We start from the raw sequence: 22033 nt of genomic DNA, 5'->3' as shown, positions 1-22033 counted from the left end.
GGCAGAAAGTGAAGAGGAACTAAAAAGCCTCTTGATGAAAGTGAAAGTGGAGAGTGAAAAAGTTGGCTTAAAGCTCAACATTCAGAAAACGAAGATCATGGCATCTGGTCCCATCACTTCATGGGAAATAGATGGGGAAACAGTGGAAACAGTGGCTGACTTTATTTTGGGGGGCTCCAAAATCAGTGCAGATAGTGATTGCAGCCATGAAATTAAAAGACGCTTACCCCTTGGAAGGAAAGTTATGACCAACCTAGACAGCATATTCAAAAGCAGAGACATTACTTTGCCAATAAATGTCCATCTAGTGAAGGCTATGGTTTTTCCAGTAGTCATATGCAGATGTGAGAGTTGGACTCTAAAGAAAGACAGCTGTGCGCAGAATTGATGCTTTTGAACTGTGGTGTTGGAGAAGACTCTTGAGAGTCCCTTGGACTGCAAGGAGATCTAACCAGTCCATCCTAAAGGAAATCAGTCCTGGGTGTTCATTGGAAGGACTGATGTTGAAGCTGAAACTCCAATATTTTGGCCACCTGATGTGAAGAGTTGACTTATTTGAAAAGACCCTGATGTTGGGAAAGATTGAAGGCAGGAGGAGAAGGGGACAACAGAGGATTAGATGGTTAGACACCATCACCAACTCTATGGACATGAGTTTGAGTGAACTCCAGGAGTTGATGATGGACAGGGAGGCCTGGCGTGTTGTGGTTCATGGGGTCGCAAAGAGTCGGACATGACTGAACGACTGAACTGAACTGAACCTGCTCTACTCAGATCAGTTGAAAAGTCACTGGCTGACCCTCTGTTGTCTTCTGGGCACCGTTGTGGCACTTGGGGATACAGAATGAGTAAACCCTTCAGCATGTAGTCAGAATCCCATTCCACTCCTACCACCCGATTCCCCATACACCCCTATGGTTCCTCTCCTTGCCTGGGACCCTCTTGAGGTATGGAGTGCTTTAATGGCTCAGACAGTGAGGTAGAAGGTTGCATGAAGTGAGCTATGAGGTCACATTGCACATCAGTGTCCTTCAGAGTTTATGACCCCAAGGGCAGCCTGTAGGGCTGACTTTTCCTGGGTGCATGTTAAGTCGCTTCAGTCGTTTCTGACTTTTTGTGACTCTATATCCTATAGCCTGCCAGGCTCCTCTGCCCGTGGGATTCTCCTGGTAAGAATACTGGAGTGGGTTGCCATGCCCTTCTCCAGGGGATCTTCCCAACCCAGGGGTCAAACCCATGTTTTCTGTGGCTCCTACACTGCAGGTGGATTCTTTTACCAGTGATCCACAAGGGAAGCCCCCTAGGCTTGGCTAGAATGTGATTCACAAACATCACAGACAATTTCAAAGTGGAGAAGGGAAACTGAAGTCCTCAGGACATTTAGGTGATCAGTGTACTCCAGACCCTGAAATAACCCTTCTGGCATGTTCCTGTCGAGCCCCACCATTGCAGGGTGGAGACCTTGTTTTGCTCTGGACTCCATTTGGCCCTTTTCATGAAAGCTGGCCTTTAAAAAATTTGCAGATGAACTGTTTCCTTGGATAGTGCTAGAGGAGAATTGCTGTTTTAAAAGCATGTCTCAGGAAATGAAGACTCCCTGTGGGGAAGCAGCTGGTGTTATCACATGTCCGATAGACTTTCCAAACACCCGTAATCAGTAGTTTCTGGTTTTGATTAAGATGTGAGCCCAAGGGCTGCAGCCTTGCTGAAGGGCAGAACTGGCATTCAGGCACTGTAGATACATTATCTCATTTAATCTGTATGGACACCTGGTGAGATAGTGAATTTTATGAATGAAGGAAAATGAAGATCAAAAGGTGAAGGAGTTTTCAACTTATATGTGAGAGAGCCAGGATTCAAACTTAGAACTGCCTGACTCAAAAACCTTAACAAATGTTAGATCACCCCTCCAGTTCTTTCCCAGAAGTCACAGTGGGTTACCTATCTTTCAGAGTTGTAGGTTTGTGAAATTCTAGAAGGCTAGTGGCTCTTCAGGCCAGTTACCCATCATCAGCAAGAATCTTTAACTTCATTGAAAGGTGGATTCATCCAGGTCTTGTGCAAACCTGTCTGATAATAAAAAACTCACCACCTCTTGAGGCAGTACATTCACCATGGGACAACTTTGATCATTTGAAGTTCATTTTTTGAACTTATATTTTTTTGGTCACTTCATATGTTATGTGAGATCTCCTTTCCTTGACCAAGGATTGAACCCAGGCAATGACAGCAAAAGCCCAGAATCCTAACCATTAGACCACCAGGGAACTCCCTGGAGTTCATCTTATACTAAGGACAGATTTTGCCCCCTTGGACTCTCCCCTGTTGTTCCCAGCTCTGTCCTTGAAACTGGTTCCCCTGTCCCCTGGAAGACGTTCAGTGCAGTACCTACTACCTGACTGTCTGCTGATCTGGAACGCATCCCCCCAACTCTCTCACCCACTCCTCAAAGGATCCTACTTTTACAGGCTTTTTCCAGCCAGGTACCCATAGATGTCCCTTGTAAAGGGTATGGTCCCAACCTGAGCACGAATCTTCCAGATCAGTCAGTCAGTTCAGTCACTCAGTCGTGTCTGATTCTTTGCAACTCCAGGGACTGCAGCACACCAGGCCTCCCTGTGTCTATCACCACCTCCCAGAGTTTACTCAAACTCGTGTCCATTGAGTCGGTGATGCCATCCAACTATCTCATCTTCTGTTATCCCCTTCTCCCACCTTCAATCTTTCCCAGCATCAGGGTCTTTTCCAATGAGTCAGTTCTTCGCATCCAGTGGCCAAAGTATTGGAGTCTCAGCTTCAGCATTAGTCCTTCCAATGAATATTCAGGACTGATTTCCTTTAGGATGGACTAGTTTGATCTCCTTGCAGTCCAAGGGACTCTCAAAAGTCTTCTCCAACACCACAGTTCAAAAGCATCAATTCTTTGGCACTCAGCTTTCTTTGTAGTCCAACTCTCACATCCATACATGACTACTGGAAAAACCATAGCTTTGACTAGATGGACCTTTGTTGGCAAAGTAATGTCTCTGCTTTTTAGTATGCTTTCTAGGTTTGTCATAGCTTTCCTTCCAAAGAACAAGCGTCTTTTAATTTCATGCCTGCAGTCACCATCAGCAGTGATTTTGGAACCCCAAAAAATAGTCTGTCACTGTTTCCACTGTTTCCCCATTTATTTGCCATGAAGGATGAGACCAGATGCCATGATTTTAGTTTTCTGAGAGTTTCAAGCCAACTTTTTCACTCTCCTCTTTCACTTTCATCAAGAGGCTCTTTATTTTGTTTTAATTTTATTTAATTTTATTTTTTTTTGTATTAGTTTTGCCAAATATCAAAATGAATCCACCACAGGTATACATGTATTAGTTTTTCTTCACTTTCTGCCATAAGGCTGGTGTCATCTGCATATCTGAGGTTATCGATATTTCTCCCAGCAATCTTGATTCCAGCTTGTGCTTCATCAAGTCCAGCATTTCTCATGATGTACTCTGCATATAAGTTAAATAAGCAGGGTGACAATATACAGCCTTGACGTACTCCTTTCCCAATTTGGAACCAGTCTGTTGTTCCATGTCCAGTTCTTACTGTTGCTTCCTGACCTTTGTATAGATTTCTCAGGAAGCAGGTAAGGTGGTCTGGTATTCTCATCTCTTTCAGAATTTTCCACACAGGGTGTAATTCTCTTTAAGAATTTCTTTGTTGTGATCCACACAGTCAAAGGCTTTGGCATAGTCAATAAAGCAGAAATAAATGTTTTTCTGGAACTCTCTTGCTTTTTTGATGATCCAACAGATGTTGGCAATTTGATCTCTGGTTCCTCTGCCTTTTCTAAATCCAGTTAACATCTGGAAGTTCACAGTTCATGTACTGTTGAAGCCTGGCTTGGAGAATTTTGAGCATTACTTTACTAGCATGTGAGATGAGTGCAGTTGTGCGGTAGTTTGAGCATTCTTTGGCATTGCCTTTCTTTGGGATTGGAATGAAGACTGACCTTTTCCAGTCCTGTGGCCACTGCTGAGTTTTCCAAATGTGCTGACATATAGAGTGCAGCACTTTCACAGCATCGTCTTTTAGGATTTGGAATAGCTCAACTGGAATTCCATCACCCCCACTCGCTTTGTTCATAGTGATGCTTCCTAGGGCCACTTGACTTTGTGTTCCAGGATATCTGACTTTAGGTGAGTGATCACACCATCTTGATTATCTGTATTGTGAAGATCTTTTTTGTATAGTACTTCTGTGTATTCTTGCCACCTCTTCTTAATATCTTCTACTTCTGTTAGATCCATACCATTTCTGTCCTTTATTGTGCCCATCTTTGCATGAAATGTTCCCTTGGTATCTTTAATTTTCTTGAAGAGATCTCTAGTCTTTCCTATTCTATTGTTTTCCTCTATTTTTTGCATTGATCACTGAGGAAGGCTTTCTTATCTCTCCTTGCTATTCTTTGAAACTCTGCATTCAAATGGGTATATCTTTCCTTTTCTCCTTTGCCTTTTGCTTCTCTTCTTTTCATAGCTGTTTGTAAGGCCTCCTCAGACAACCATTTTGCCTTTTTGCATTTTTTTTCTCTTGGGGATGGTCTTCACGAACCTCCATCTATAGTTCTTCAGGCACTCTGTCTATCATCAGATCTAATCCCTAGAATCTGTTTATCACTTCCACTGTATAGTTGTAAGGGATTTGATTTAGGTCATACATGAATGGTTAGTGGTTTCCCTACTTTCTTCAACTGAAGTCCAAATTTGCCAATAAGGAGTTCATGATCTGAGCCACAGATAACAGCCTTATAAACAGTAAGTAGATTTAAAAAAAAAGAAATAATATTTAATTAAAATACTAAACTAAAAAGTATTAAACTAATACTAAAGAACTACAAACTACTACATGCTCAGTGTGGGAAAAAAATAGAAAGGGCAGGAGAAACAGAAAAGAAAAGCAATCATGGGAGATCCCCAGTGTCTTAGCTTGGGTTCCCTAGAAGACTGGGAAACAAAGGACTTTAAGGCAAGCAGTTTACATGACAAACGATCCTAGAAAATACTGGTACAGGGTGGGAAGTGAGATGGGAAAGGGAAGGAGTTAATAGCGGTGTGCTACCAAGCAAGTCACCACCAAGGGCCACCAGCCTTGAAACTGCTATCCTGTGTCAGCCACTGCACACGCGTCTCAGAGTCATCCCACCTCAGGGCCGGGAAGCTGGGTGTTTACATGTCAGTTTTTTTCAGTCATTGGCTACATGCTGGAGGGAGAAGGGAGGCATCCATTTTCCTATACTTTTGACCTGTTCAGTGTGCAGAGATTCTTCTGGGCCCAAGAAAGCTTTCAGGCAAAGAGATACATATGCTGGCATTGAAACCCTGGCCAGAATATTCCAGAATTGTAAGATCCAGTGGGACATGGACAGGACATCCATAGCCTGTGCTATACCCAGAGACAGCCCATTAGCATTTAGTGTATTTCCATCCATCCTCACCTTGTTATGTTATATATGTACATGTTATTTTATGTATTTAAGTTAGGGCTACACTATATATTTAATATTGGGTCCTGCCTTTTTCACTTCACATTAACTCATCAGAATTTATCTTTGATCTTAAATTTTATTTGAAAACATGTTTTTTAATGGCTCTATACTATTCCATTGTAGGGATAGCCAATAATTTATTTAGCCCTGGGAAAGCAGACTCTCCAAAGCTCTAAGGTGTTTCTGTTTACTGGAAGATAACCATCAGCTAGCTGGGAGTGAAATCTAGCAGAAATGGCAAAGGCAGGAATCTGAGACTGGGGTCAGGGTCGGGCTAGGGAAGGCAGAAAAGCTGCAGGAGTCGTAGGCAGAAAGGGCACACAGTCAAGCCTAGTCCTACCACTGGGAGAACATCCCACAGTGTCTGACACAAATTAGGTACTCAATAATCATTGCTAAGTGCGTGCTATGTGCTAGGCTCGTACAAAGGCAGAACAGAGCCAGTTAAACATGGTCTCAGTATGCCTACAGAGAACGCATGAGGAATATGTTGAACTACTGTGTGCCAAGAATATTATAGATATCATTCACCCTCACTACCACCTGAGAGGTGCTGTGTTTTGATCATTCTCACTTTTCAGGCAAAGAAGCTGAGACTCAACAGGCTTAATAATTTCATCAAGATGTCATATCGAGTTAGTTACAGATCTGGGTCCTAAATTTACCAGGTGGGTCTGTGAGAGTTCCAAAGCTCTTTGCTCTTTCCCTACCACACTGGACTCCCTGACCAAGTGGAAAGTGCTAATGACCCCAAGTAAGGTGTCCTAGCTGGGTAGGCCTGGACTGGGAGAAGAAAAGAAAGAGAAAGGGGACCAAGGAAAGCACTGAGGAGGAGACATTGAGATGGGCCTTCAAGGACAGGTAAAATTCTGATGTGGGGAGATGATGGGAGGGATCATGTGAAACAGAAAGACAGTGGCTCCCTGAACAAGCCAGAAGGTAGTAGTCTGGAGACCAGATGACCAGGGCCTGACTTGGTGCAGAGGCAATGAGGCTGAGGGGTGAGGGACCAGCAGCAGAAAAGGGGTTTCAGATGTGGAGTCCACACTGCCGTGATGACCCACTAGAGACTGGGTCAGATATTACCTTGAGGGTGGAAGGACAGTTGATATTAAATTGAGGCTTGCTATGTGTCTTGATTTTTAAGAAATGGCAGTGTGGGGAGGGCTCTTTAAGATCATCTTTAGGGACTTCTCTGGTGGTCCAGTGGCTAAGACTCTGCCCTCCCAATGCAGGGGGCGGGGTTTGCTCCTTGGTTGGGGAACCAGATCCCTCATGCCGCAGTTAAGAGTTCACATGCCATAACTAAGACATGGAGCAGCCAAGTGAAGTATACATAAATAAAAAATAATTATTGACAAAGATCATCTCTAGCTTCTTGGGGTGGCAGCAGGTTGAGGAAAGGAGAGGAGAATAAAGGGAACACAAATTCAGTCTCAACTACATCATGGCACTGAATATGTGTATGGATAAAGCCACATCAAGTTATGTACGTGGTGAGGACTTGCCACACAGCTGATGCTCTTTCCCAGGCTTAGGCCCCAAAAGTATGTTTCAGGGAAGCAGAGACAGAACAAAAGTTAAGACTGGCTGATTCCTATAACACCTACAACATTTCTCCTGTAACATGCTGCCTTCCAAGTCCTTTCCTGACACTCTGCTCCCTTGTGGTTTTCTGTCCCCAGTATTGGTGCTCTTGTGGGCCTGTCCATAGCAGCAGTGGTCCTCCTGGCCTTCATTGTCACTGCCTTTGTGCTTTGTTACCTGTTCATCAGCTCAAAACCCCACACAAAGTTGGACCCAGGCTTAAACTTACAGACTACAGGTAAGAAAGGGGCCACGTGATTTCCTTGTATTCAGCAGGCTAGCACCTTTTCAGAGGGGAGATATTTGGAAATGATGTTTGGACTATTTGCCTCACGTGTGTTTCTGGAATATTAAGAAGCACCAGCGCATTTTTCAGGAGGTTCATGATATGAACATTTCCATCACAAACTCTTCATGTGTTCATTGATAATCAAAATAATTCTATGTTTATTACAGGGAGATATTACTAAACATCCTACAATATAGAGGACAGCACTCTGCAATAGAGTTATCTGACCCAGAACTTCCCTGGTGGTTCAGCAGTTAAGACTCTGTGCTTCCAGGGCAGGGGACACAGATTCTATCTCCGGTTAAGGAAGGTCCCACAGGCTGCATAACAAGGTCTAAAAAAAAGGGTTATCTGACTTAGAATGTCAGTACTGTTGATGTTGAGAAACCTTAGAATAGAAGAAGACTCCAGAAAGAGACTAATTAAAATATAGTAACATGAATAAAATGTTTAGTTTTTTAAATAAGAGAAATATTAGCAAATTTGCCTCCAACAAATGCAAATAACACAAAAGAGACTATGTATAAAGTTAAAAAAACAAGTGGTGGACTGCAAAGATACTGTAAATGCAGACGCATAGTCAACCCTTATTATTTGCAGATTCCATATTGGTGAATTTGCCTACTTGCTAGAATTAATTTGTAACCTCAAAAATCAATACTTTCAGTGTTTTTGAGGTCATTTGCAGACGTGGATGTGCACAGAACAACAAAAACTTTGAGTTGCCCAGTCACACTGAGGTTGCCCAGCGGAGGCTGCACAGGGCCACGCTTGCCTTTTTGTTTCAGCTCTCAGACTATGAACAAGCGTCCTTTTCATGGTATATTTAGTGTCACATTTTTGCAGTTTTGTGTTTTTATTGGCACTTTCGCTATTGAAAATGGCCCCCAAATATAACGTTGAAGTGCTATCTAGTATTCCTCAACATAAAAAGGCTGTCATGTGCCTTATGGAAAAAATACATGTGTTCAATACACATGAGTTAAATGTTACCAGTTAGTAATATATATTAAATACAGTATCTTTAAGCAGAAACATACATAAAGCAAAGTTATGTACTGATTGGTTGACAATGTGACCAGAGGCTCACAGGAACCTAAATTTGTATTTCCCTACCCCACTCCAGTACTCTTGCCTGAAAAATCCCATGGATGGAGGAGCCTGGTGGGCTGCAGTCCATGGGGTCGCTAAGAGTCGGTCATGACTGAGTGACTTCACTTTCACTTTTCACTTTCATGCATTGGAGAAGGAAATGGCAACCCACACCAGTGTTCTTGTCTGCAGAATCCCAGGGATGGGGGAACCTGGTGGGCTGCGGTCTATGGGGTCGCACAGAGTCAGACACAACTGAAGTGACTTAGCAGCAGCAGCAAGGGGCAATTGATTCAGTATTTGCTAATTCAGTGTTAATGGTAAGTTAATAGAACAAAATAACAGTGAATAATGGGCTTCCCTGGTGGCTCAGCTGGTAAAGAATCTGCCTGCAATGCCGGAGACCTGGGTTCAATCCATGGGTTGGGAAGATCCCCTGGAGAAGGGAACGGCCACCCACTCAAGAATTCTGGCCTGGAGAAGTCCATGAACTATCCATTGGGTTGCAAAGAGTTGGACATGACTAAGCAACTTTCACTTTCACTTTCCTCATGGCTCAGTGGTAAAGAATCTGCCTGCCAAGCAGGAAATGCAGGTTTGATCCCTGGGTTGGGAACATCCCCTGAAGAAGGAAGTGGCAACCCTCTACAGTATTCTTGCCTGGGAAATCCATGGACAGAGGGGTTGCAAACACTTGGACACAACTTAGTGACTGAGCATGCGTGCACAGTAAATAATGAGAATCAACTGTATATAAAATAGAGACAAGATTGATATCCAGGATATATAAGTGCACCTTTAAACACATGAGAAATACATAATCCACCAAAAAATACAAATGCCCAACACACATAAAAAGATACTCTACCTTACTAATAATCAGGAGAATGCAATTTAAGAATGACATACCTTTTCAAAAAATGATTTAAAAAACAATTACATTGGCAAAAATAAAAAATGGATCACATTGATAGTGAGAAGGTTACATGGGGGAATGGGTAATCTCATATACCACTGGTAACAATAAATTGGCAAAACCACTTGTACAGCATTTTGGCACTATCCATTTAAACTGAAAATGTATATAGCCTATTAGTGATTCCACTTCTAATTATCTGCCTTAGAGACACAGTTGCACTAGGAGAGGACTTGTAAAGATGGATACCATGACAATTTGTCACACTGGAAAGAAACTAAATGTCCATCAACATAGAAGGAATGAAAAATAATACTGTCGTTAAAAGGAATGCATTATCTCTAAATAGACAATTTCATTTGCTCCTCATAATAACCAGGCAGTGTATGGATCTTATTAAAATCTATTTTACAGATGTGGAGACTAAGGCCCACATACCTAGTGAGTGAATGTTAGAGCCAACTCCATCTCCACCTTCCTTCCTCTCCTTATCCCTGTGCTGAGGAAGGGAAGTCCCTACTTGATGCCAGACTCTGTTTGAAACTTTACATGCACTATCTTGTCTAATTTTCCAAACCACCCCAGTGAGGTAGGTATTATTATCGCCCATCTTACAGATGTGAAAACAGTGTTTCAATTGCCCATGGGGTCACAGTTTGTAAACTGCAGAGTTGTAATTCAAATGTGTGTGTTTTTCTGCCTCCAAAGTCCTATTTCTACCTCACCAGGCCGGGTGTGTAGGGTGCTTATACCCTGCTCCCCTCATCTCCCCCTACCCTATCACCTGCAGCCTTTCTAAATCAATGGAACACAGCTCACCTGGCGGTCCTGTGAATGAAGACGATCCTCCTGCTTTTCACTGCTCAGCCACCAGCTAGATTTTTTGATTATTCAATCACCAGGGTTTGATACAGCTTGTGTTCTTGCTTTTTGCTTCTTACTTTTAAAATGGAAAATGCACTTTCTGTTTATTAAATAACAGCTTTCAGCTCTCTCTGTCTTTTGCCCAAACTCAGCTCTTAGTTCCTTCCTTTCTTCTTCATGAAGTGCTGTCCTCTCCTTCCTCTGAACCTGCAGCATCAACCCAACATTTGGGTTGATCAAACCCAGCATCAATGTTTACAGGCCACTCCCTTACACTCAGAGCCTTCCCCCTCACACAGACTTTCATCTGTTTTTGTCTCCTTCTACAGTAGGACCTGTAGAGAGATGGTATGTGCATGCACGCATGCTAAGTTGCTTCAGTCATGTCCAACTCTGTGCGACCCTATGGGCTGTAGCCTGCCAGGCTCCTCTGTCCATGGGGATTCTCCAGGCAAGAATACTGGGGTGGGTTGCCATGCCCTCCTCCAGGGGGATCTTCCCTACCCGGGGATTGAACCTGAGTCTCTTATGTCTCTTACATTCACAGGTTCTTTACCACTAGCACCACCTGGGAAGCCCATAGAGAGATCATTAGCCCCATTTTACAGGAGAGGAAATCAAGGCTCAGCCACTAGAAGGCAATTGGCCCAAGTCTACACAGCTAGTGGGCTTGTCATTTGGGGATGTCAACCCCGATTTCCCTACTCTAAAACCCACAATCACTACACACTGTACCTTGGGTCCTAATCTCTGAGCCTGGGGGCAAGGGTGGGGTGGGGAGTTCCTTGACAAGAGCAGAGTGAAAATAGAACAGTTTCTGAAGATAGGCTCCTTTTGCTGCCCAGGTATTCTCTACTGTCCCATCAACCCTATCCCACCCATCCCTCAAACTCGGGATGCAATGAAGACCATAGCTTTCTCATTCTTGTACTTTGTGAGGAACTAGCTTGATCAGAGGCTGACCAAGCACCTACTTTTGTGCTAGGCACTATGCCAAGGTGCCTAGCGCATTATCCCATTTAACCTGTTCAGCTACTTTAGGTTATTATCAACTCTATTTTACTGATGGGGTAAGTGAGGTAAGTATTCTAACCTAGGTACCTTTAATAAGAGATAAAAAATGGGAGGTGGGGAGACTCATCCTCCTCTGAAAAATGTTGGTGGGGATATCATTAATTTGTCATTTTCACTAACTCATCTCTCACCTCTCTCATTCATTGCTGGTCTGAATACAGTTAACAACCACCTCAGAGAACTATTGGGCATTAATTGGCTTGTGGCTCTAATGCTCAGTCATGTCTGACTCTTTGCCACCACATGAACTGTAGCCCACCAGGCTCCTCTGTCCATGGAATTCCTCCAGGCAAGAATACTGGAGTGGGTTGCCATTTCCTACTTGAGAAGATGTTCTTGACCCAGGTATTGAACCCGTTCCCGGGTATCCTGGGTCTCTCGCATTGGCAGGTGAAGTCTTTACCACTAGCACCACCTGGGAAGTCCCTCTAACTCTTAGGGCTCCTGGGAATCGAGCCTGGTGTTCTCAGTTTATCAATGGGTTGCTGAGGCCCAGAAAGTGTCAGTGATATGCCCAAGGTCACCCAGCCAATTGGCCCAGACTTTGCCTCCAGGGCCAAAGATCTTTTCCTATAGCAGGCCCTCTGACCTTCCAGGAAGTGTTCCACTTCCTCAGAGCCCACTGCTTTTTACTTAACCACACTTGGAGAGGTGGTACCTATGACCCAAACAAGCCTCAGAGATGAGTCAAGGCTGACTCATCTCCAATCAGGGAGAAAACCTGAGAACTCCTTTCCTGCTGGTCATGACAGGCTAAGACCCCAGGCAATGGGGGGACTGGCCAAAAGGTCCCTGAAAAAAAGATGGGAAAGCACAACCCTGCTGGGATGTCAGAGAACATGGCTCTGATTCCGGCTTTGTTACTCTTACTGTGTGGCCTTAGGCGAGTCACTTCTCCCTGGACCTTAATTTACTCTGTAAAATGTGTACAATAATACCCACTAAGAAAGCAATAAAACTAGAGATGAAGCTTACATTGGAGCTTGGTTTCTAATACATGGTGGCTTTTAAAAATGAGTAACCCTCATTTTTATTATCTTAGGCATTTAGATGTTCACATGTTAGTCGCCTCAGACTGTTGATATGTCAAAGATAGGAATCATGTCTTAAATGCCTTTGTGTCCCCAGCACCTAGCAGAGTTCCTAACCTATACTAAGGGTAGATTTGCTCTGTGGAAAGAGCCCAAGCTTTGGAATCAAGTAGAATTGAAAGTGTATCCTGGATCCGGTACTAATAGCTGTGCCAGTGGTAACCTTCTCTGTCTGTGTTTGTCTATAACATGAAATAACACTCACCTCAGAGAATCGTTAGAAGAATCGAATAAGATGCTTGTGCCAGCGTGTTTTAGCCAAACATGAATCTTCTTATTGTAACTTGAAAATTGAATCTTTTATATGTGCCTTAGGCATCCTCTTTTCCTCTTGGCTAGCACCTTTATAAGATGGTTCTTCCTCCCCCAGGCTTCAGGCGCCACTGAGGGACTTTAAGAACTTTCATTATATATCAGCCAGAGGAAGAGCCAGAAACAGTGTGCTCAAGAGTTGGACCACTGGCTATTTTGCTGGTTTCCCTGGAAGGGGATTGAAGAGTTGTGGATTTGAAGACCCTGGGATACTCATGTGAGGGAATCCGTGGCATCTGGGAAAGAGAATCATGTAAAAAAAACTTGTGGGCATATTGGGCCCACAAGTTCAGTGTGAACCTGCATTTTGATGTATCTGCCAAAAAAAAAATGAGTGAAATCTCAGGTCATGTTAACAGAATTATAGAGTCTGGAAGCAAGAGAATGGTGGTCCTTCTTTACCCCCAATTGAATTAGAACATATCGGCCATCACATCTCAGAGGTAACATTTTAGCATCCACTCCACAGGTGCACAACTTTGGTTCCAAATATATCACTCAAGCGTCCCCAAATATAGCAATGAGGATTCTTGAGCAATTTCCAATATTTCAAAGGTTTTACTGGGACCATGTTTCTTTGTTTTGAGCTAGAATTGTATTAGGCTAAGGAGGGTACTTAGCATGGGCTCTTTCCTGCTAATGATAACTCTTTGATTAACAGAAAATGGTCATGGGGAGTGGAGAGGCTAGTACCTAATAAAGGCAGTCCATTAAAGAGACTGAATTCTTTACAATTTGGAATTCAAGGGAAAACAAATAGAAAAATGAGGCCAGTCCTACTTTCTACCCTATTTGATACAATAGTAACTGAGATCCAGAGAGAAGGGGTTAGCGGGGCACCCCACTCCAGTACTCTTGCCTAGAAAATCCTATGGACAGAGGAGCCTGGTAGGCTGCAGTCCAAGGGGTCGCTAAGAGTCAGAAACTTGAACGACCTCACTTTCACTTTTCACTTTCATGCATTGGAGAAGGAAATGGCAACCCACTCCAGTATTCTTGCCTGGAGAATCCCAGGGACGGGGAGCCTGGTGGGCTGCCGTCTATGGGGTCGCACAGAGTTGGACATGACTGAAGTGACTTAGCAGCAGCAGTGTAATAATTTAATATCAAGATGAGGATTTAAGCCAAGGTTTTATAACTCCTAAAAGCCCAAGGATTCCTCCCAACCCCTGACTGCCTGCGGCTCAGATCAGATCAGAGATTAGATCAAATCAGTCGCTCAGTCGTGTCTGACTCTTTGCGACCCCATGAATCGCAGCACGCCAGGCCTCCCTGTCCATCACCAACTCCCGGAGTTCACTGAGACTCACATCCATCAAGTCAGTGATGCCATCCAGCCATTTCATCCTCTGTCGTCCCCTTTTCTTCCTGCCCCAATCCCTCCCAGCATCAGAGTCTTTTCCAATGAGTCAACTCTTCGCATGAGGTGGCCAAAGTACTGGAGTTTCAGCTTTAGCATCATTCCTTCCAAAGAACACCCAGGGCTGATCTCCTTTAGAATGGACTGGTTGGATCTCCTTGCAGCCCAGAGCCCCACAATTTAAGAAGAACCTTGACTAATCAGTCAGAAGGTGATCAGAGGTGAGTGACCAGCTTGGTCTGAGAACCAGATTATGTGTATATGGGCTAAGAGCTGGGGACATTTGGCCCTGAGCAAAGAAGGCTCAGGGCTCACACCCCAGGACCCCAGGCCTCTGCAAGGTTGTCCTGGGGCATGAAGAAGAGACATTTTATGAGATGTCAGAGAACAGAGTTAAATCAGTGGGAGAAGCCATAGGGAGGCAGATGTTGATTCAAAAAAGCTAGGTCTTTCTTAGACTAAGACCTGAAATTCTTTTGTAAAGTGCACCCTCTAAGTTACATGAGGGCTATATTTGGTTCACCAGTTTGTAACTCTCCATTTAAAAAGCACCCCAAGCCTGGAAGGTAACCAGGAAAAGGCTAAATGTGGGATTCATTGAAGGAGATTCTTGCATTGAATAGAAAATTGAACTAAATCCTTGTGCCAAATGGAATGCCTTAAAATGCAAGCTTAAATAACAAAAAATCCCAAAGAATCTACAAAACACACAGAGACACACTAAACAACCTCCTAAACCTAACAAGTGCACTTAGCAAGCTCACAGTACGTAAGGTCAGAAGCAAATATCAATTGTATTTATATATGTATCAGTGACAAACAACTAGAGACTAAATTTTAAATATAGGGACTTCCCGGGAGGTCCACTGGTTAAGAATCCACCTGCCAATCCAGGGGACAACAGGAGTTCAATTGCTGCTCTGGGAAGATTCCACATGCCTCGAGGCACCTGAGCTCTAATGCCACAGCTACTGAGCCTGTTCCCCAAAGCCTATGCTCCACAACAAGAGAGGCTGCAGTGATGAGAACCCTGCTCACTGCAAGGAGAGAGTAGCTCTCATTTGCCACAGCTAGAGAAGGGCTGCGTGCAGCAACAAAGACCCAGCCAAATAAATAAATATTTTCTAAAAAGACAGACCTTTGAAAAATAAAATATCATCTATAGTCACTCTAAAAAATGAAATAATGAGGTGTAAAGCTAACAAACATGTATAGGATCTATACAATAAAAACTACGAAATGCTAGTGAAGGAAATCAAAGAAGACCTAAATAAATGGAGAGATACACTATGTCATGGGCTTCCCTGGTGGCTCCGTGGTAAAGAATCTGCCTGCCAATGCAGGAGACACAGGTTTGATACCTGGGTCAGGAAGACCCTCTGAGGGAGGAAATGGCAACCCACTGCAGCATTCTTGCCTGGAGAATTCCACGGACAGAGGAATCTGGCGGGCTACAGTCCACAGGGTCGCAAAGAGTCAGACACAACTGAGCCACACACACACACACCCACACACACACACTATGCCATGAATTGGAAGACTCGACATAGTAAAGATTAAAAACCATAGCAGCTCTTTGGTATATATAGACAAGCTGATTCTAAAATTTATATGGAAAGACAAAGGAAATAGAGTAGCTAAAATAATATTGAAAGAGATAAAGTTGGAGGAAATCACCCTACTTGATTTTGACACATTATAGAGCAACAATACTGAGGACAGTGTGGTACTAGAGGAGGGACAGACACCTAGATATGATAAAACTGACTGAGTGGCATTTCAGGGGCTCTGAAGAGCCCTGGTACCATAGTCCTTCATATCCCAGTGCAGAAAAGAATTAAGCAAGACGCAAATTGATAGATAAGAAGGGATTTATTAGAATAGGAAGCTTGTGAGGTTTACAAGCCAGCAGGTGAGAAATGCCTCGCCCCAAGAACCTACTGGGCTACAGTTTTATAATCAAAGGAGAAGTGGGGAGGGGGAAAAGAACTTTGTCTTTCTTGAGTAGATGTCATGCTCCCATCATCATCTTCTCCTCCTTTGGGCAGGGGAGTTTTTTGTCTGCACATGGTCAAGCTTAGGTCTACAAATTACTGTTTTTTATGTGTGCAGAAAGCATGTCCTAGGGATCATTAACTCACTGAGCTCACTGGGCAGGATGTGGGTCTCACGCCTCCATTGTTTTATTGTTTGGGGGCATGTCTCGTCCTTCTGTTGCATGGTTCTGTTGCTAAGCAAGACTGCTTGGTTTTGTGGTTAAGCAAACCCACTTTTTGAGTAATCATTAACTTACAGGGGTCTCCCATATTTTTAAAATCCACCATGTCATTTTTGTGGTTAAGCAAACCTGCTCTCTTGAGTGATCATTAACTTATAGGTGTCTCTCATATATTTTCTACTTACAATCCCCTAGTGAGATTAACTATTTAATCATCTACTTTGTTCCTATCAAAGATATAGACCCACATCCTATGTATGTCCAAAAGATTTTTTACAAAGTATAAAAGCAATGCAATGGGAGAAGAATAGTCTTTTCAATATATAATGTTGAAACAATTAGACTTCCACAGGTTAAAAACACCTTTTACATAACCTCATACTTTATATAAAAATTAACCCAAAATAAATCATGGACCAAAATGTAACCTATACAACTATAAAACTTTTAGAAGAAAACAGGAGAAGATCTTCATGACCCAGGGTTAGGCAAAGAATTCTTAGACAAGCCATCAAAAGCACAAAAAAATACATTAGTCATTGATCTAGATCAAAACTCAAAATGTTTGTGCTGATAAAGACTCTATTAAGAAGAAGGAAAGAAGAGCCTCTAACTGGGAAATAATGGTCACATATCTGACAAAGGTCTTTTACCCAGAACATATAAAGAGTCCCCTGAACTCAACATTAAGAAAACAAACAGGGCTTCTCTGGTGGCTCAGTGGTAAAGAATCTATCTGCCTGCCAATTCAGGACACCGGTTCAATCCCAGATCCAGGAAGATCCCACATGCTGCAGAGCAACTAGGTGTGCACACGAGTGTGCACATCACAACTACTGAGCTGTGCTCTAAAGCCTGGGAAACACAACTACTGAGCCCACACGCCGCAGCGACTGAAGCCTGCCTGCCCCAGAGCCTGTGCTCTGCAAGGAACACCACAGCGGTGAGAAGCCCACGCACCATAACTAGAAAGTAGCCTCTGCTCATCACAGATAGAGAAGAGCCCACACAGCAACAAAGATCCAGCACAGCCAAAAATAATTTCATTAATTAAAATTAAAAACAAAAAAAATAAGAAAACAAACAATGCTTTTAGAAAATGAGCATAATACTTGAACTGACACTTTACTGAAGAGGAGATACAGAGAGCAAATAAGCACATGAAAATATGTTTCATCTTCATTAGCCATTAAGGAAACACATATTAAAGCCACAATGAGATACTACTTCTCGCCTATCAGAATATTAAAGTAAAAATACTGATAATTCCAAGGGAGGATAGAGCAACTGGATCTCTTACACATTTTTGGTGGGAATTAAAATGATATATAGCCACTTTGGAAGACAGTGTTTTCATAAAGTTAATCATCCTCACTATTAGTTTCCTATGACCACTGTATCAAATTACCACAAACTTGATGGCTTAATATAGTAGATATGTATTCTCTCTCAGTTCTCAGGGCTGGAAATTCAAAATCAGTTTTGCTGGGCAGAAATCAACGACTCCGCAGGAGAGTCTGTGCCTTGACTCTTCCTGTTTCTGGTGACTGCCAGCATTCCTTTGCTTGTAGCTCACTCTAGTCTCTACCTCTGTTTTTACATCACTATCTGTGAGTGTCTATCTCCCTCTGCCTTTCTCCTATAAGGGCACGTGTGATGGCATTTAGGGCCCATCTAGATAATTGAGGATAATCTCATCTCAAAGTCCTTAATTTCATCACATCTGCAAAAACCATAGAAGTTAACAGTTACAGGTTCCAGAAATTGGGACCTGATATATTTGGGGGTCACCATTCAGTCCACTATACCATTCAAAACAAAATTATTATTATCCTAGAGAAATGAAAATGTATGTCTGTCCAAAAACCTATACACAACTGCTCATAACAGCTTTGTTTTTAATAGACAAAAGCTAGAAATAAGCCAAAGGTTCTTTAGTGGGCAAATGGTACAACCATATAATGGAATATATGCAGCCATAAAAACAAATGAACTATCAATACACATAACAACTTGAATGGATTGCAAGGGTATTAAACAGAGTGAAAAAAAGCCCATCTCACAAGGTTGTACAGTGTATAATTCATCTGCGTAACATTTCTTAAATGACAACGTTATGTATGGAAAAGGGGTTAGAGGTTACCAGCGTTAGATTTAGGAGGAAGTTCTGACGTAAAGAGGTAGCATAAGGAAATTTTTATTCATGGTGATGGGACAGTTCTTTGTCTTGATTGTGGCAGTGATAATATAAAACTGTACATATGATAGGGCTTCCCAGGTGGCGCTCGTGGTGAAGAACAGCCTGCCAACACAGGAGACATAAAAGAAGCAGGTTCAATGGTTGAATCAGTAAGATCTCCTGGAAGAGGGCATGGCCACCAACCCACTCCAATAATCTTGCCTGGAGAGTCCCATGGACAGAGAAGCCTGGCAGGCTACAGTCCACAGGGTCACAAAGAGTTGGACATGACTGAAGCGACTTAGCATGCATTCACACACGCATACATGTGATAAACTTTCATAGTACTAAACACCCAAAAAAAGTCCATATTAAAAAAATGGGTAAAATTGAATAGGATTTGTAGTTTAGTCAGTTGTAGTATGTTAATGTCAGTCTCCTAGTTTTGAAATTACTCTATGATTATATAAGATATTATCATGGGGGAAAACTAGGTGAAGGGTACAATGGAACTCTCAACTGTTTTGTAACTTTTTGTGAGTCTTAAATCATCAAAAATAGAGAGTTCAAAACAAAAAAGAAAATTTATTGGCTCTGTAAATGAGAAGTCCAAAAGCATGGTGAGCTTTAGGAATGGTCTAAGTGGAAGTTCAGCGTCCTCAGGCTACGGCTTCATCCTCCGAGATTCTCACAACTCTGCCCTCTTGTGTTAGCTTTCTCCTCAGACTGATTTTTCCCATGGTAGTAAGTTGGCTTCCAGAAGTCCTTGGGACTGTGTTCTTTTTGTTCCCATCTAACTAGGGGAAGAAAGGAGCGCTCTCTTCCTTCATCCCTCCCCTGGGGAAGGAGGAGGCCTGACTCTGATTGGACCACCTCAGGTCATGTGCCCAATCACTACATCCAGGGAAATGCTATGCACTGATTGCCCATCCTGTAGCAAAGGAACAGGATTACTTGACAGGCTCATATCAATCAGGCCCCTCTGCTGGAGCTGAGATGGGATCAATCCCAACCAAACATAATTGCTGGGTGGAAAGAGGGTGGAATGGATATTGCATAGCCAACTCCAGTGTCCCATACAGCGTCCTTCTTCAAATTCCCTCTTTCCTTGTTTTCAGAGGCACCATTCATCCTTGATCTCTTCCATCAATGGGTTTTAAAGCATAGGAGTTTTCTAGATAAACAAGGTATAAAATGCCATTCCAGACAGAAGGAACAGTAAAAGCAGAGACTCAGAGATATGAAGGAATGGACCCATTCAGGGAACAATAAAATTCTGGTGTAGTAAAGCATTGAGTTCTTCCGAGAAGAGTAGTAGTGAAAAGCTAGAGAAGGATTGGGGCCCATACCTAAAGAACCTTGAATGCCACCTCGAGTATCACAGGTCATGGGAAGACACTGAGTGCTTTTGAGAAAGAGTAGTACATGGACTCACTTAACCTTAGAAAGATCTCTCTGGAAGATGGCCCAACCAAAGGCTGTCTTTTGGTCTGGGCAGAAGAAAATGAAAAGCAGATCTAGTGTGGTGCCTTGAGGATGGAGAGAATGGGTGGGTACAGCAGATAGTGATATGGTGGAATTAACAGGACCTGGAGTGAATTGCTTGACCTTGGAAATGGGTAGGGAGAGAAGGTGTGAGAGCTAACACTTGATACACTTGATTTCTAGCTTGAACACTTGATACATTTTTAATTCAAAAAAGGCAAGAGTGCTTCATTCTGTCAAATGCTCCTAATAAGTCAAAGGAGACAATGATTTATAAGTAACCATAGGATTTAGTGACAAAAAGTTTTAAGTTGTGTTACAGGCAGAAACCAAGTAGGTTGCAGCAGAATGTCATGAATGGGAAGTGGGAAATAATATGGCCAAGTGAGCTTCCTATCAAGTCCAGGTATAAAAGGAGGAGAGGATCAAGCAGTAAGTGAAGAGAGTCATGAAATCTATTCTTAAAGCAAAGAACAATATGTATTTTTTAAATTACTGCACTTCCCTGCAGGCTAGCTGTGTAGTCAGCCTGAATCTTCATTTAATAAGTGAGTTTTTAATAGTAACTTTTAACTCAAAGAAATTAAGCCGTGCCCTGTGGGGCCACCCAAGACAGGCGAGTCATGGTGGCGAGGTCTGACAGAATGTGGTCCACTGGAGAAGGGAATGGAAAACCACTTCAGTATTCTTGCCTTGAGAACCCCATGAACAGTATGAAAAGGCAAAATGATAGGATACTGAAAGAGGAACTCCCCAGGTCAGTAGGTGCCCAATATGCTACTGGACAGAGGATAAGATGGCTGGATGGCATAACAAACTTGATGGACGTGAGTCTGAGTGAACTCCAGGAGTTGGTGATGGACAGGGAGGCCTGGCGTGCTGCGATTCATGGGTCGCAAAGAGTCACGACTGAGTGACTGAACTGAACTGAACTGACCCTATGAGTTTATGGTGAAGATGAAGTCTTCATATCTGCTAGCAATTGTTTATTGTCTGTCCCCTCCATTAAACTTTAAGCTCATGAGAAACATTAATAGCTCATAGTTCACAATGTGGAATATTATTAATGAATATTTTTTTAAATGAATGATTTGTTTAAATGAATGTTTAAGACTCTGAGCCCACCCCTGTCCAAGGTAAGCACTCAGGGAAGCTACATGTATAATATGATCCCGATGGAAAGGAAGGGCTTACAGGAGGAAGCCCCATGCCCTTGGCTTGCTGTTTTCCAGACCCTGATGAGGCACCCTCTGATTGCCAAGGTAGAAACACAGGCAACTCGGTGGAGGTGCGAGGAGTGAGCCCTCTCAGGCAGAGCCACCCCTTCCTGAACTCCTGGCTGGACTGCAATGAGGAGCAGGCTAAGGATCCCAAACGCCTCCTCCAGCACTGCTTCATGGCTACAGTGACCGCCGGTGACCTTCCAGGGAGCCCTGAGGAGGTTCCTGTCCCCAGTCTACTGTACCCAGCCCCATAAACATCCAATAAATGTCTCTCCACCATCCTCTTCTGGAGCCTCTTTTTGGTGTTTAAAAAAAAAAACAAAAACGTGGGAGTGGGGATAATCAAAGGGACTTTGGAACCTAACAGGATAAATGAGTGCTTTTCCTTGCAAACCCACTCAGGTTCCACTGTGAACCCAGCTACAGTGCTCTACCTGGCCCACTGTGGGCCGAAGGGAGTTTAGACATGGGTCTCCAGTAAAATGGTCATGACAACTCCATGTGATCAGGGAGAAGTCTGGGGCTTGTGGAGATTCAGAGGAGCCCCTCACCTAAACCAGGGAGTCAGGGAATTCTGACTTAGTCTTCCTGCCATGGAGCAGATGTGCTTAGGAAATCCAGGGAAGATGACTGGGACCCAGAAGCAGTGACTTCTGCCTCTCCAACAGCTCAGCATTGCTCCTGGAGTGAGTCCCTTGCCAAGGAACAGAATGAGAGGGAATAGAGCATACTCACTGGACTTCCCAGGCGGTGCCGGGGTAAAAAATCCACCTGCCTGTGCAGGAGAGACAAGAGATGCGGGTTTGACCCCTGAGTCAG

The 22033-nt window shown here is 43.2% G+C and overlaps 1 protein-coding gene across 1 annotated transcript in view; it reads left to right on the top strand.

Moving 5' to 3' along the window:
- Positions 1 to 21686, top strand: part of SHISAL2A (shisa like 2A) — a 31366-nt gene extending 9680 nt beyond the window's left edge. The window contains exons 2-3 of the mRNA XM_061411952.1: positions 7210 to 7349; positions 21224 to 21686. Of these exons, the coding sequence (XP_061267936.1) occupies positions 7210 to 7349; positions 21224 to 21468 (385 nt within the window). The 3' untranslated portion in view covers positions 21469 to 21686. The remainder of the gene's footprint in view (positions 1 to 7209; positions 7350 to 21223) is intronic.
- The last annotated feature ends 347 nt before the right edge of the window (positions 21687 to 22033 follow it).

Source organism: Bos javanicus, chromosome 3 (genome assembly GCF_032452875.1).
Source record: "Bos javanicus breed banteng chromosome 3, ARS-OSU_banteng_1.0, whole genome shotgun sequence".
In the NCBI taxonomy this organism is placed as follows: Eukaryota; Metazoa; Chordata; class Mammalia; order Artiodactyla; family Bovidae; genus Bos; species Bos javanicus.
This window is presented reverse-complemented; position numbering and strand designations above follow the sequence as displayed.